This window comes from Rhamphochromis longiceps, linkage group LG16, assembly GCF_057381845.1.
Source record: "Rhamphochromis longiceps isolate RC_006_pf linkage group LG16, R_longiceps_female_GT1.1, whole genome shotgun sequence".
NCBI lineage: Eukaryota > Metazoa > Chordata > Actinopteri > Cichliformes > Cichlidae > Rhamphochromis > Rhamphochromis longiceps.
In genome coordinates, this window is record NC_140572.1 from 11944539 (window position 1) to 11959088 (window position 14550).

General features: G+C 43.5%; 1 protein-coding gene across 1 annotated transcript; it reads left to right on the forward strand.

The window, feature by feature from the left end:
- Nucleotides 1–1813: 1813 nt before the first annotated feature.
- nup35 (nucleoporin 35) lies at nt 1814–7467 on the forward strand. The gene is made up of 9 exons (XM_085385327.1): nt 1814–2111; nt 2713–2880; nt 2986–3122; nt 3782–3839; nt 5009–5117; nt 5195–5264; nt 6823–6951; nt 7063–7191; nt 7284–7467. The coding sequence occupies exons 1-9, from the start codon at nt 2099–2101 to the stop codon at nt 7359–7361; spliced, it is 891 nt and encodes a 296-aa protein (XP_085241453.1). The 5' UTR covers nt 1814–2098; the 3' UTR covers nt 7362–7467.
- Nucleotides 7468–14550: the final 7083 nt, after the last annotated feature.

The following is a 14550-nucleotide window of genomic DNA, read 5'->3' on the forward strand; positions in this document are numbered from 1 at the left end:
AGGAAAACACGAACACAGCCTACAGTCGAGTCTTAACAGCTTACTTACAACTGGGCTCGTCAGGCACTCTTCTTGGCTGCAGTGGTTATTATTATATTTACATGCTTCCAGCTCCCGTTTTTGCTCGATGACAACTCGTACTTTTCCACTCGCCTTTTTCTCCCTCCTCACGGTCACAGACCCATAACGTGTATGGCAGTCCATTCTCCCTGCAGCACGGACTACACTGCCCATGAGGCTACATTCTTTAGAGTAGCATTCTGCCTATTAGCTTAGCACAACAACAACAAAAAGCCGCTCTCTCACCCAGGAAACACTCAGAGAAAGAGTGTCACCCTGTAACCATGGCAACCGTAACGCTGCCACCTGGAACAACAGAACATAGCTGTCAAACAAAACCCAAACAGTCCTGACCCGCGACAATATGAAACAGGAAAATACCGCCGTGTAATCCATTTATCTCAACAAAGTAACTGTATTCTGAATACCACCTTTTTAAACGGTAACTGTAACGGAATACAGTTACTCATATTTTGTATTTTAAATACGTAACGGCGGTACATGTATTCCGTTACTCCCCAACACTGCCTGTTCCACCCACCAGCTAGCGTTATAATTTTATTTTGATAACAGAACTCTAGCTACCGGATACTTCTTGGTTTTCTGTAGAATAAGTGACAAATATTTAACAGTATTTGCCACATATTGATGACGTTCACGCAAATGGTGTGTTCGTTCGTCGGTGGATGTGCGATCCCAATGCTTCCAATTGGAATTTCAGTGTCCGGAAAAGAATTATGAGATAAAAATTTCTTATGCATAATTAAAATAAAGTAACCAAATGGGGGAAATATATAATATTCAATTAAAAAACGTTGATTTAATTACTAGATCAATGCATTTTAGTTATTCTTGAACTTTTGGTTAATTGATCAGCAATCCAACCTTCTAATATTTCACAACATATTTGTTTTCTAGCATTCCTTGTGTTTATTACACTATATGTAAACGACCTGTAAGGATTGTTTTGTTTGTTCTTTCTACTAGTGCTTTTCTTTTCATGGATTTTTCGTGGATGCAATTACTCCATCAGTCAGTACAGGTCCCAAAGAGGTTATTAATGTGATGCTAAAATGCTGATGTTTAAATGAAGCTATTAAAAAGTTCATTTACGTTAGACTTTTCAGGTACTTAGGTTGTAGTGATTTCATTAAAAATCCTCGTTTGGCCATACCAAGGGGTTAATAATGCTACAAAAATCTTATTTTTAAAGCAGTTCCCTTAAGAACTGGCCACACTGGATCATCTTTGTTTGTTTATCATTCAACACTGATTCCCCGTCAAATAGCAGATTGTATCACAGGAATAAAGTCTGTAGTGGTCAAGAGTTTTCTCCTGTGACTATGTACAGAAACACCCTTTTTCCACAGAGCTTGGTTGCCAGGTTTTCCCTCGTTTAATGTGACTGGGTCAGATTTTACCCAGAATGTGAAACATCTAAAATAGGAATTACAACTGGAGCACTTACAGCATGAAGCAAAAGAAAAAAGTGTAGTACAGTCTATAGTATATAGATTTTATTGAGTCCCTTAAATGTTTTCGGTTAAGCCAAAAATAAACAGATTGAAGAATCATTAAAAACAGATCCCTAGTATGCCTGTTGATAAAAAAAAATTAAGTGTAAGAAAATAAAAGCCCTCAGATATTTTCTTTTCTTTGTACGTTCATTTCATTCATTAGAAAAATACAAAGGAACGACGTTACGCAGGGCCATTGAACGCGTCATCACATTGACGCTTTCTAAATTCGCCGGAAGTAAGCTGTAGTACTTCCAGTTTAGCGTCAGCCTTTTCCCAGTGCCTCTGAACTCCAGAAACACCCCGTGGCGGACTGAAAGAGTAGATTTTAAATCGGTCAGCTGTAACAGTTTAGGTCCTTAAAAACAACACTGACTCCTAGTCGCGTTTACGGTGCAGTAACAGTGAGATATTGTGACACATCATTTAGCTTTGTTAGCCGCGTTAGCCGGCTGCCATCCTTTTTTCCGAGCGTCACTTCCTACTTTTGAAAATCGCGGCCAGAAAGGAAAGAAACAGAGATGGAGTTACAAGGTAAGGAAAACTTTTAGAAATGTTAATCCGTTGCGTTCTGATTGATGGTATTAGCTATTCGGCATTTATGGCTTTATTAGGCAAGCATGTCATATGTCATCTGTCAACTCTGTGTTGGGGCAGCGGTGCTAATTTTCTTGCTTTAGAAGAAGGTAGAAGGTAAAGCACTACAAAAAAGCCCATGTGTCGACCACAAGTGGCTGTATTTTAGTATTTCTTTATATAGATAGATAGATGAATACTTTAATCATTAGTTAAGATTTTTATAAATTGCGGATGTCCTAAGACAAGAGAATAAGTTTAAAAAAAAATATGCTCATGGCTCACAATAAAGTTCACACCATGAGAACATTCGTTTTTTCAGTAACTAAGATTCCTCTACACAGAGCATCATTCAAATAAATATACACCAATTTGCGTTCATCTCCAGATTTAACATTGATAATAAACACCTAGATTTGGGGCATTTGTTCCCACTTGTCAGAGTGAAGACATGCTGTCAGAAGCTTCATAATAATATACTAGCATCTAAGCTCTAAAGCTGTATTTCTATTAATGGCTGTTTTGGACCGTCTGTCATTAAATTATCCCTGTCTCTCAGTGGGTTCAGAGCCGATGACCTTGGGCTCTCCTACCTCTCCTAAGCCAACCTCTGGGGCTCAGTTTCTGCCCGGTTTCCTGATGGGTGACCTGCCAGCTCCAGCAAGCCCACAGCCTCGCTCTTTTAGCCTGGCCTCACCACTTGCGGATAGCACAAGCACACTTCGAGGTGAGTGGAAGAAGAGACATACCTGATTGTTGTCTAAAGCTTATATTTTAGATTATTTAGATTAATTAGTGACTCATATTCATACTTAACTTATTTTAAATGGAGGAGGTGGTGGTGGTGGTGGAGGTTCTGCCATGCAGCCTGTTGTCCCCACACCCAAAGACAAGAGTGGAGCCCCACCTGTTCGCAGTATCCATGACGACCTGGTTACTGTAGCGACACCTCTTGCTGCACACAGACAGGTGGGTAAGCATGCACGGTAAAGTGAGTTAAACCGCCTATTTTCACATGAAAGCTGCCACCTCCTGGTTTTGTAACCAAGACAATAGCAGGGATAGCAGGGGGGGTTGGAGAGGGAGACTGAATTAAGAAATGCAAATGGGTGAAGGCTCTGCCATCAGACGCTCCCCAATGAACCCCGACCCCAGGTCAGACACAGTCACCTTGTGTCCAGTGACACAAGTGCCATTCTTCTTCACAGAGGTGTCTTTTGAATCACATTTAGTTAAGCACCTAACCCCGGACTAGTTTGGGACAGAACTCCTGGGATCTTTCACAAACAGCAACGCCTCTACCTTCAGTAAGGTGGTGAAACATGGAGGCCTTATAGCATTTCATGGTGACTTAATTTCTGTACATCATCATGCATGGTCAATATAATTTTCATATGTTCACAGATGTTCAGGAATAGATACAGGTGGTTGAATGGCACACAATTGATTCCTGAGCAGGTGCATGATGAAAGTAAACATAAAGTAGGCAAACCAAAAAAAAACCCAGCGTGACAAGGCTCATTACAGGCCAGATGACTGGCTAGTGCTTGTGTTTGATGAAAGTTCACGGTGACATGTGAAAAAGGCTTTTTAAAAACATGTTCCTCTGTCTGATTAACTCTCTACAGTCGTTCCCAGTCATGCAGTCTCCTCTGTCAGCACGTCAGGCCTCCACTCCAGGAACAGGTACACACTGACACTGCTGACTACTCTGTTCGTAGTGACTTGACAACAACTTCTAACAGTAATGCTCGTGTTATGCGTCGCAATGGCTAGAAGTCATCAAGGATAATTTTTTTTGTAGAAACATTTAAAAACAGTGGCTTCCTGAGAGTACTTTAAAAAAATGTAAATAAATAAAAAGAGCAGCTGGTGACAGAAGTCATTGTAGCTAGTGAAGTGAGGGATTAGCCGGCTAAGTCAACAATCAAACTTTGACGGGAGCAGAAATATGAAGTTGGTTAGACTAATTATTACTGTCACTTGTAGCACTGGTTCACTGCTCAGTTATGGAGTGACAGATCTATATCCAGAGCAGCCCAAAATCCTCTCACTCATCATGCTTTTGCCCTTAGTGGAATTCCTGGTGGTACTTTTATCTAGACAGTTGATGGTCAGTGGCATTGCAAAAGCATATTCGGTTTTATAAAGGGAAGCAGAGTGTTGGTTGTAGCACTAATTAGAAAATGTTACTCTTTTCTTACTTTTTGACTAGCCTAGATTTAGATTGCATTTTGATCACAGTGACACTAAGGGGAAATGGTGGTATGAGACTGTGGCACAACCATAATTATTGCGACAGTGTGCAACAAATATGAGGCCATGTTTTCTTTAGGCTGGTTGCTTCAAAGACGGGTGGCAGGGCTGGGATGTTTCGCAGTCAGTTGCTGGCTTCAAAGCAACTTTGTTGCATCGAGATGGCAAAACGGATGAAGTCTGTCTGTGATCATTTTTTCTGTGTTAATAGACAAGACAAATAGTGACGTGGCTGCTGGATGTTGATAAGACTGCAAAACAGACACTTTGCAACTTTTCTTTTATGTGGGAATATAACTAGAACGTGATTTTAACTCGCTAGACAGCCACGTTTAGTATTTTTCCTCTCTATCTTCTAGTTTACAAGGTTTCCATCCTACTTTCATTCTACTGTTACTGAACCATTAGGAGAATTGGTAGCTAGTAGCTTACCTGCATTCTTTCATTGTTTGTTGCTGTAAAACCTGATAACACTTGCAGCTGCAGATACTGACACATCAGTGCACAAAGCTTTGTTTGTGTTGGCACTGAAAAGGTTTATTCTTTTGCTCACAGTGGGGTTTATGGGGATTAACTGGGTAACATATCTGTCCCGACAGGCATGCAGCAGATGTGTCTGTCACCAGCTCAGGTGGACCCCTTCTACACTCAGGGAGAGTCTTTGTCATCTGACGACCAGCTGGACCAGACCTGGGTCACAGTGTTTGGGTATTTATGCTCACACTTCATCACACTTCAGTTTAAATGCACTCTGTGTACATTAAGGGTATGTCTGTGTGTTTTAGCTTCCCTCCAGCCTCGGCTTCCTACATCCTGCTCCAGTTCGCTCAATACGGAAACATCCTCAAACACACGGTGAGACACTCGCACATCATTATCAGACTGCAGGATATTTGTGTCTGATCAAACGGGCACTATATCATATAGTGTTTGCATATTAACTATATACCGTTAATATGCAAACAAGTAAAGATGAGCTGTGTTCCAGTAGTAAAAACAAATACTAAAACAGAGTTAAAGGTGTAGTGAAAATCAAGAATGGGAACTCTTCATGGGATTTTATCCCAGTCCTCCTGGAAAAGAATTGTGATAAAATACACCTAAGAAATCCACCCAATACATAGGAACAAAAACTCTGTTACGTAATATAATCAGCTACTTCTCCGGTCAGTCCATCGTCCCATGGATGAAATTGCTGTAGTGGCTCGAGAATGACCTGCCTGTCCCTCCGGATCGCAGCAGACCTCCAGAGCAGAACAAGGTCACCATCACTAGCTGCAGAGCAGCAGGCTACATGACTGCAGGGCACAGTACATAAGAGAGAGAGCAGAATAACATGTTTGCTTCCTGACATTTCTGGTGTTTAACTGAATCCATTATACCTGCTAGCAGTGAAATACAGTTAAGTCCATAAGTATATGGACGGTGATACTTTTTTATCATTTTGCATCTGAATACAGTCACAGAGGACTTTAAATCAAACAGTCGAGATGGGACCAAAATGCATGGTCACATCTTGTGGACCTAACTGTATTTTCAGTGCCAGTGACTGCAGCACAGGCCCCAACTACCAACCAACACTTGTTGAGCTAAAAACATCTGTTTCAATGACGTCAGTCCACAGGACATGTTTCCAAAATGCAGCACGCCTCTGGATGTTTATTTCTAAACGTTAGGCATTCAAATTCATGCTGAGGATGCAGGAAAGGTTTCCTACTGAGCATCGTTGAAGGTCATGCCTGAATCTTTTTAAGTCACTGCGGTTTTTCTTGACCTCTTGGCCACCACAGGCCCTGATGGCTGCCATTTCCTACAGACGGATGAAACGTCTATCAAAAACATTTTATGACTGCTGGTTTTGCATCGCTTCCTAATGACTTTCCTAGTATTGGCTCTGAACAAGCACCAACAGACTAAATGAAGTCTGACATTGTAGCAGAAAGTTTCTAATGGTTCAGATCTTTCGGTTGTTGAGATCTTTCAAAGTTGAGTCAGTGCCCAAAGTGTAAAAGTTGTTTGTTACCGGTGAGAGTTGATCCACATAAATCTTACAAATCATCTGTGAAATGATTGCACCTGTTTACAATCACAGTATTGGTATTTGGAAATCAGGTGCAATGAGTGAGTCTGACTGTGAAACCACATACTGTTTAAAACTGCTTCATTGTTGGCTTCACTTTTCAGACCTGGAAGCTGCATCTGTCTCTTATGCTGTCTGTGGTCCAGAGCGGACAGTCAGTGTATTTGAACACCTTGAAATCAGAGCACAGACAGGCTGTTGGAGCCCTGAGTCAGTGTTGGATGGTGTTTGTGATTTAGAGCCCAGCTCTAGTCGCAGCCCAACCAGAGAAGCAACTGGAGTTTGAGGTGTATTGCTGTGAACTAAGTTAACCTATTGATGACGTGTTGACAGATGGCGTCTCCTGGTAACTGGATGCACCTTCAGTATCAGTCCAGACTTCAGGCCAGGAAAGCACTGTCCAAAGATGGAAAGGTGTTCGGTGACTCCATCATGGTGGGAGTCAAACCCTGCATAGACAAGGTTGGGTTCCTGCTGCTCCTGTCTGATCTTCTCTCTGAGCTGTGATCGATTGTCCACACTAAGTTAAACTGAGTTTGAAGGAGCAATGAAGTTCGTTTATCTGTCTCTCAGAGCGTGATGGACAGCACTGAGGCTGTCTCTACTCCTGTCTCCTCCTCCTTCTCCGCGCTCCCTACCACCCCTCGCTCTGCAATCAGACCACTCAGCGCCACCTACAGGAACTCAGGCAGTGACTACCAGGTGAACTGTTACCCAAGAGTTTAGTCTGGTCAACTTTAAGAGTTGAGATCTTGTTTTTCTTCGACTATAAATGCATGTGTGTCTGTGTTTAGGTGGTAGCAGACAAACAGACACCCAGGAAGGATGACAGCTTTGTTTCCAAGGCGATGGAGTACATGTTTGGCTGGTGACGCTGCATAAAAGGATGCCTGCAGTTTCAGGAGAGAGAGGGCAAGTGGTGGGAAGAGAGATGAACTGATTCACTACACTGCGTGTGTTGTGTGTGTGTGTGTGTGTGTGTGCTAAAATGTAGGATCTTTTCTTGCTGTCTTCTTTTATAATCAGTGTTTCAATGTTTTTTAATCTTTGTCTCAATAAAAATGTTTTTTTGTTTTTTTTAACTCATTGAAATCGTTTTCATTCAGAGATGTTCTTCCAGCAGCCAAGGAGTGGGCTGTTCACCACAGTCACATTGTCAAGTAGATAAGGATTTTTGGCTGTATTAAACGGTATGAAGGATGTGGCCATCATTGTATCACCTGCTGTATGATGAAGACCTGTTATGACAAACAAGGGGTCGATATCACACACACGTATTGTCACTGTTCCTATTTATGTTCCTTTTTAATCTGAAACTAGTGATTGAGCTGTTACAACTAGAAGTCTGCAGGCAGTTAAAAAGAATCCAGTTTTAAGATGCATCTATGCTGTCTCCCCTTTTCAGATCTGCCAGGTATATTTATCTTATGCCATCTGTGGACAAGCATAGCAAAAAAAGGAAGTGTTCAGAGCAGTCTGAATCAAAGCTTTAGGCTCACAGTGATTACATCTACACACACTGATCACCATTATTTAAAACTTTTGCCATATTTGAGCAGAAAATATATTTTTTAAAAACCCATAATAGATTAACACATCTTCCAATTGTTGCCAGAATGCATTCAAGAAAACTCACTTCTCTAATTAGGATATTTAATGTCCACTTTGCTAAAGTGCATAGCAAAAACTGCAGACATTGGGAAACTGTCGTCAGGCTTCTCTGCAGTGCCCCCTGGTGTCTGGCGATTAATCATTACAGTTTGTTTACATGGCAAACTTGTACTGTAACATCTGCGTCATGCCAGCAAAAATTATCAGCAAAAAAAAAAGCTCCAAATATGTTAAAGTAAAAGTTTAGCTGTGTTATTCTTTTCAAGCAACTGTGCAGCAATACTAAGTAAGACTTCATAGTTAATCTAAGGAGCTGGAAAGAAAAGTGTCTGGACTTCTTTAAGTTGCTTGAAGACGTTTCACCTCTCATCCGAGAAGCTTCTTCAGTTCTACGGTCAAATGGTGGAGAGTCCCAGATTTAAACCCGGTGGAAGTTTCCCCCCAAAGAGGGACAAAAGGACCCCCTGATGATCCTCTACCTAATCACATGAGCCAAGGTGTGAAAACGGGTGTGGGTCACAATCAGCCAGGGTTTCGAGTAAAACCTGGCCTTCATAGTTACATAGAAAGATTCATAGTTAATGTCCTACACTTTCATGCTGGCAGATATATTCAGGAATGGACATAAATATAGTAAAGGCCGTCGGTGTCTTCCTCAGTTTTAGCTAATAGCAATAGCATTGGGATGTTTCCATGAGAGGTTTTAAATAAAAAATTTTTTAATGATGTGTAAATAAGCTCCAAAAAGTGCTGCTGCAGAAAGAGGTGGGGCTTTTTGCTTAAAGACATTTAAAGTATTTAGGTTAACAATAAATTTCAACTTCGGGCATCTGACAAGGATGCCTCCTGGGTGAAGTTTTCCGGGCGTGTCCCACCGGGAGGAGGCCCCGGGGCAGATTATACCTCTCGGCTGGCCTGGGAACGCCTTGGTGTTCCCCCGGACAAGCTGGAGGAGGTGGTTAGGGAGAGGGAGGTCTGGGCTTCTCTGCTTGGGCTGCTGCCCCGCGACCCGGCCCTGGATAAGCGAAAGAAAATGAATGGAGAAATTTCAACTTGGTGTAAAATAATCAGCTCCTGCCACCCCAAAGAGTCTGCAGTAGAGTGGCCTTTGTAACTCCGACACATGTAACAGAATTTGTCCAGCAGATGGAGTCACAAATTCCACCAGACAAGCCTCAAACCTGCCAGCTTGAGGAATTAAACGACCGCTGATACTCCACATGTTTGGATTACTTTAACTGGGACAAGTAAATCCCGCAGAATTAAAATGATTCCAAGAACAGGAAAAGAACTGCCGAGAGTGAAGCTACACAAACACAAAGAATTCAATGGTCCTCTGTGGCACCCACACCCTGACCACTTTTGTGTCAAGTTAAGCTGCATTTTTTAGTAGGCAGGAGCTCTTCGGTGCTCTCCCGGTGTGTTCGCAAATACACGCCACATGAGTAATAGAGGATGACTAATGCTGAGGCATGGAGCAGAGAGGTGCAAACATAGCATGAGCTGATGTTCCTGTTTAAAGAGCAGTGGTGCAGGAAGTACTAGGATCCCATGCTGAAGTCGAAGAAGAAGCTCCAACTCTGTGCTGTCTATTTTAGCAGGTGAATCAGGCGGCAAGAGAGTCTGTAACGTAACGGAAACGCATACAAAAACAACAATTACACAATTCTTTATGATGTAATGTTGAAGACTGATGTGCAGCTGTAAAGAGCGTTATGTGTCAGGTCTAGAGCAAAGGGCTAAGACATTGTTAATGCTTCTGAATTGTGTGATGGGCCTGGGTTGGTGATAGGGCATAAAATGGATTTTTATTATTTATGAGAAATTGTAAATAAATATCGTTTTTATTTTCTAGCCATATTGTTGCTCTTTATGTGCACTTTGCAACAAGAGCTACAATTTTAATTTTAATCTTCTTCTATTTTTCCCCTGTTAAAATGAATGCGGTGATGATTATGAAATAAATGTGGGTTTTATATCTTATAAGTGTTTAAAAAACGGACTGCCCTTCATATCCCCGGCAGTGGTTTAGTCCAATGCCTATCACTCTTTAACTCCTTCACTTCGAAAAGGTACAAAGAATGTGTGATAAACTCTTCTTTACTTCTGCTGCTTAACAGAATCAATCATATTTGATGCTGTAATGAGACTGTGGCTTAGTCTGCTTCAGTGCAGCTACTATTAAAACAGACTACTGCTCAAACAGCTTTCAAATGGCCATAGTCCCTGTGCCACCTGAAAGCACAAGGAAAGAACAAGTTACCAAACCACTGCCTTGGCTTAGTGGTGTGAAAGAGACTGTGAATTATACTTTCTCGTTGTGGCATCTTGGTAAAAGGTAAAAAAGGAAGGGTTCCCTCACTATCAGCTTCATTTATGGCATGTCATCTTGGAAAAACCTCTTACCACTTGAACTTTGTTCTAGTAGCCACTTACCTGTGGCACACCTTATCCCAGCAGCATATGGTCTAAGGCTTCCTTCACTCTAACTAGTACATGAGCACTGAGAAGGAGGGATAAATAACAAGACCTGGCCAAACAGCCTGCCCTGAGTGCAGACAGAAGGCACGCTGCTAGGCTAACAACAGATAGGGGGTTAAGAGTAGAACAGAAGGGGCAGTCTTTGACTCAGCTTATACTTGACCTTATTCTGAGTTTACAAAAGGCTTTTGATACCATAAGATAAAGTGAGATTTACCCACCCTAGATGCAATGTTTCAATCCAATGTTGAAATTCTGATTCTAGAAATTGTGGAAAAATGTTGCGCAGACTTCTCCGATCTATCTAATTCTCTTTTAGCTCCATGTGAGCACTGTAGTTGAGTATGTGTCGTCCTTCCACTGTCACTGTGGTGAAGAGGACGCTGGGTGGAAACTTGCACTGGAAGTTGCTGTATATTTGCCTGGATCAGTGCTCACATTATTCAAATTATACTGACATTTTGTTTATCCAAAGCAGAAACTTATACTTGCTGTCTAATTTTGGCTGTCATTTAATTCAGTTTATCACAACAGCAGTTGCCTCAAGGAACTTTATATTGTGAGGTAAAGACCCTAGAATAATACAAAGAAAACCCCAACAATCAAAGGACGCCAAGTGAGCAAGCACTTAGTGACAGTGGGAAGGAAAAACTCTCTTTAACAAGAAGAAACTTTGGGTAGAGCAAGGTTCAGAGAGGGGCGGACATGTTGGAGGTGTTCTGTCACCAAACACCCTTCCAAAATTAGAAATTCATCAACATATCTGACTTACTTTGCATTTTGATTTTTCTCACTACCCAAAAAAGCCAGACAGGCTAGCATTTGTTCAGCAGGCAAAACAAACCAATCCAGTCACGTATATGTACACAGTCTAGCTCAGTATTGTCCCATTTGATGTTCTGACCACTCTCCAGTGCTTGTTTATTTTTAAAGATAAATGTAAAGAACAAAAAATACAAATAACACTAATGTAAACCCCAAACTCCAGATTCAAGGCCGCAAATCCATCTGTGTCATTTTTTAAGAAGCTAAAAACCAGCTTCTGAGCCAAAGACCCTGCATCAGTTTGGAGAGGCCTGCAGCACATCACCAGCTACAGGAGTCCATCCCCCCACCCTGAAGAGAATCCCAAACTGCCTGACAACTTTAACACCGTCTACTGCAGATTTGAAAGACCATCACTCACACCTCCCATCTGCTCACCCTCAACTCACACCTAAACAAAAGGACTACCTGCAGCCCTCACCCCCCTCCCCTCTGACCCAGAGACAGAAGACCAGGAAGACTGGTGTGTGCCTCTGGTGCTGGAAGGTCTGTGCAGAGCAACTGGTCCCCATCTTCACCCGAATCTTTAACAGACCTCTGGAGCTGTGTTAGGTGCCCTCTTGCTTCAAATGCTCCACCATCAACGCTGCCTGAGGGAAGCAAAGGACACCTACAGGAGGAAGGTGGAGCAGAAGTTGGAGAGGAACAATATGAGGGAGGTCTGGAATGGTGTGAAAACCATCACAGGCCACAACACCAAGAAAAGCACAGTGGGGGGGACTGTGGAGAAGGCAAACGAACTCAACAACTTCTTCAACAGGTTTGACCAGCCCACAACCCCCCCACCCTCACCTTTACTACAGAGTCCTCTCCCTACTCTCCTACCTCCCTCGCTTCCCCCCCTCCCTGACACTATGACATCCCCCCCCTCCTCCTTCTCCAACCCCTCTCTAAACAGCACAACAGCCTCTCTCCCCCCCTTCCAATCATCTCCCAGTGTCACAGTGGATCAGGTCAGGAGACAACTGAGGAAGCTTCGCCCCAGAAAGGCAGCAGGCCCAGACAAGGTGTGTCCTAGGATGCTAAAGGCGTGTGCTGCTGAACTTGGGGAGCCGCTACAACGAGTCTTCAACCTCAGTCTGCGACTGGGGAGAGTGCCCGCCCTATGGAAGACATCCTGCATTGTCCCGGTCCCCAAAAAGAACCGGCCCAATGAGCTGAATGACTTCCGACCGGTGGCACTGACGTCACATCTTATGAAGACTCTAGAGCGGCTCTTCCTCAACCTCCTCCTACCACAGGTACAACATGCCCAAGACCCGCTACAGTTTGCATACAAGGCGGGTGTCGGAGTGGAGGATGCCATCCTGTACCTCCTACACAGAGCCCACTCACACCTGGATGGGGGAAAAGGCACGGTCAGGATCCTGTTTCTTGACTTTTCCAGTGCCTTTAATACAATCCAGCCCTGTCTGCTCCAGGAGAAACTAAACAGGATGCAGGTGGACCCCTGCCTGGTGGCTTGGATCTCCGACTACCTCACCGACAGACCACAGTACGTCAGGCTGAAGGACATCACATCGGACACTGTGGTCAGCAGCACAGGGAACTGTGCTGTCCCCTCTTCTCTTCACCCTGTACACCTCTGACTTCTGCTACAACTCTGAATTATGCCACATTCAGAAGTTTGCAGATGACACGGCCATCATGGGGTGTATCTGGGATGATCAGGAAGAGGAGTACAGAAGTCTGGTGAGGAACTTTGTCACATGGAGTCGCACAAACCACCTGCAACTCAACACTTCAAAGACCAAGGAACTGGTTGTGGATTTCGGGAGGTCCAGACCAGGTCCACTGCCAGTTCAGATAGAGGGGGAGGAGGTGGAGGTGGTCAACACATACAAGTACCTCGGGCTGTGGGTGGACAATAAACTGGACTGGTCATGCAACATGCAGAACCTGTATAAAAAAGGCCAAAGCCGACTGTACTTCCTCAGGAGGCTGAGGTCTTTTAACATCTGCAGGAAGTTCCTGAGGATGTTTTACCAGTCAGTGGTCGCAGGAGTCCTTTTCTATGCTGTGGTGTGCTGGGGGAGCAGCACAGCAAAGAGGGACTCATCCAGACTGGAGAAACTAATCAGGAAGGCTGGCTCTGTGGTCGGCATGAAGCTGGACACTCTGGTGACAGTGGCAGAGAAGAGGACCTTAAAGAAACTGATGGACATTATGAACAATGCCGGGCATCCTCTGCACACGGTCGTAAACAATCAGAGGAGCCTATTCAGCGACAGGCTGCTTCTCCCAAAGTCAAAAACCAACAGACTTAAAAACTCCTTTGTCCCACACAACATCAGACTGTTTAACTCCTCACTGGAGGGGAGAGGGAGGAGAAACAGGGGGACAAGGGAGGGCGGGAACAACTGAGTTGTAGGGGCTTTTCTACACGGTGCAATATTTGCTTTTTGTTTTTTGTCTCTTTCTTATATTTGACTGTGCAATATACTCACTCAAATGAGCAATCCTATTTATCCATATTGTATATTCTGTATCTATATATGTGTATATGTGTATATATGGTGTATTTATGCTTATATCCTTACTCTCATTCCCCTTAATGTATCTGTAACATGCAACTTCTTTCGGTGCTTTGCTACTGGAAACTGAATTTCCCGGAGGAACCCACCCGAGGGATTAATGTTTCATCTCATCTCTCTCTCATCATCCTGGTCTCAAAGAAGTCCACCATTGCAGGGTTAATTGAGTACAGGCCCGTTGTGGTCATGAAGTCCTTTGAAGGACTGGTGTTGAAACAGGACATCACAGACCCCCTGCTGGACCCCCTACAGTTTGCCCCCTACATCCTGCACCACCTTGATCAACCTGGGATGTACGCCAGGATACTGTTCGTGGACTTGAGCTTGGCCTTCAACACTGTAATCCTAGACATCCTCCACCGAAAGTTCAACCAGCTTACTGTGCCCACCTCCAGCTGTCAGTAGATCCCAGCTTCCTGACGGACAGGCAGCAACAAGTGGCCATCAGCACTAGCCTCCCCCAGGGGTTTGTGCCCTCCCCGCCGTTCTTCTCCTTCTACACTAACGACTGTACCTTAGGAGAATAATCTGTGAAACACCTGAAGTTCGCGGATGACACCAAGATCATTGGTCTGATCCAGAACAATGACGAGTACGCGTACAGATGGGA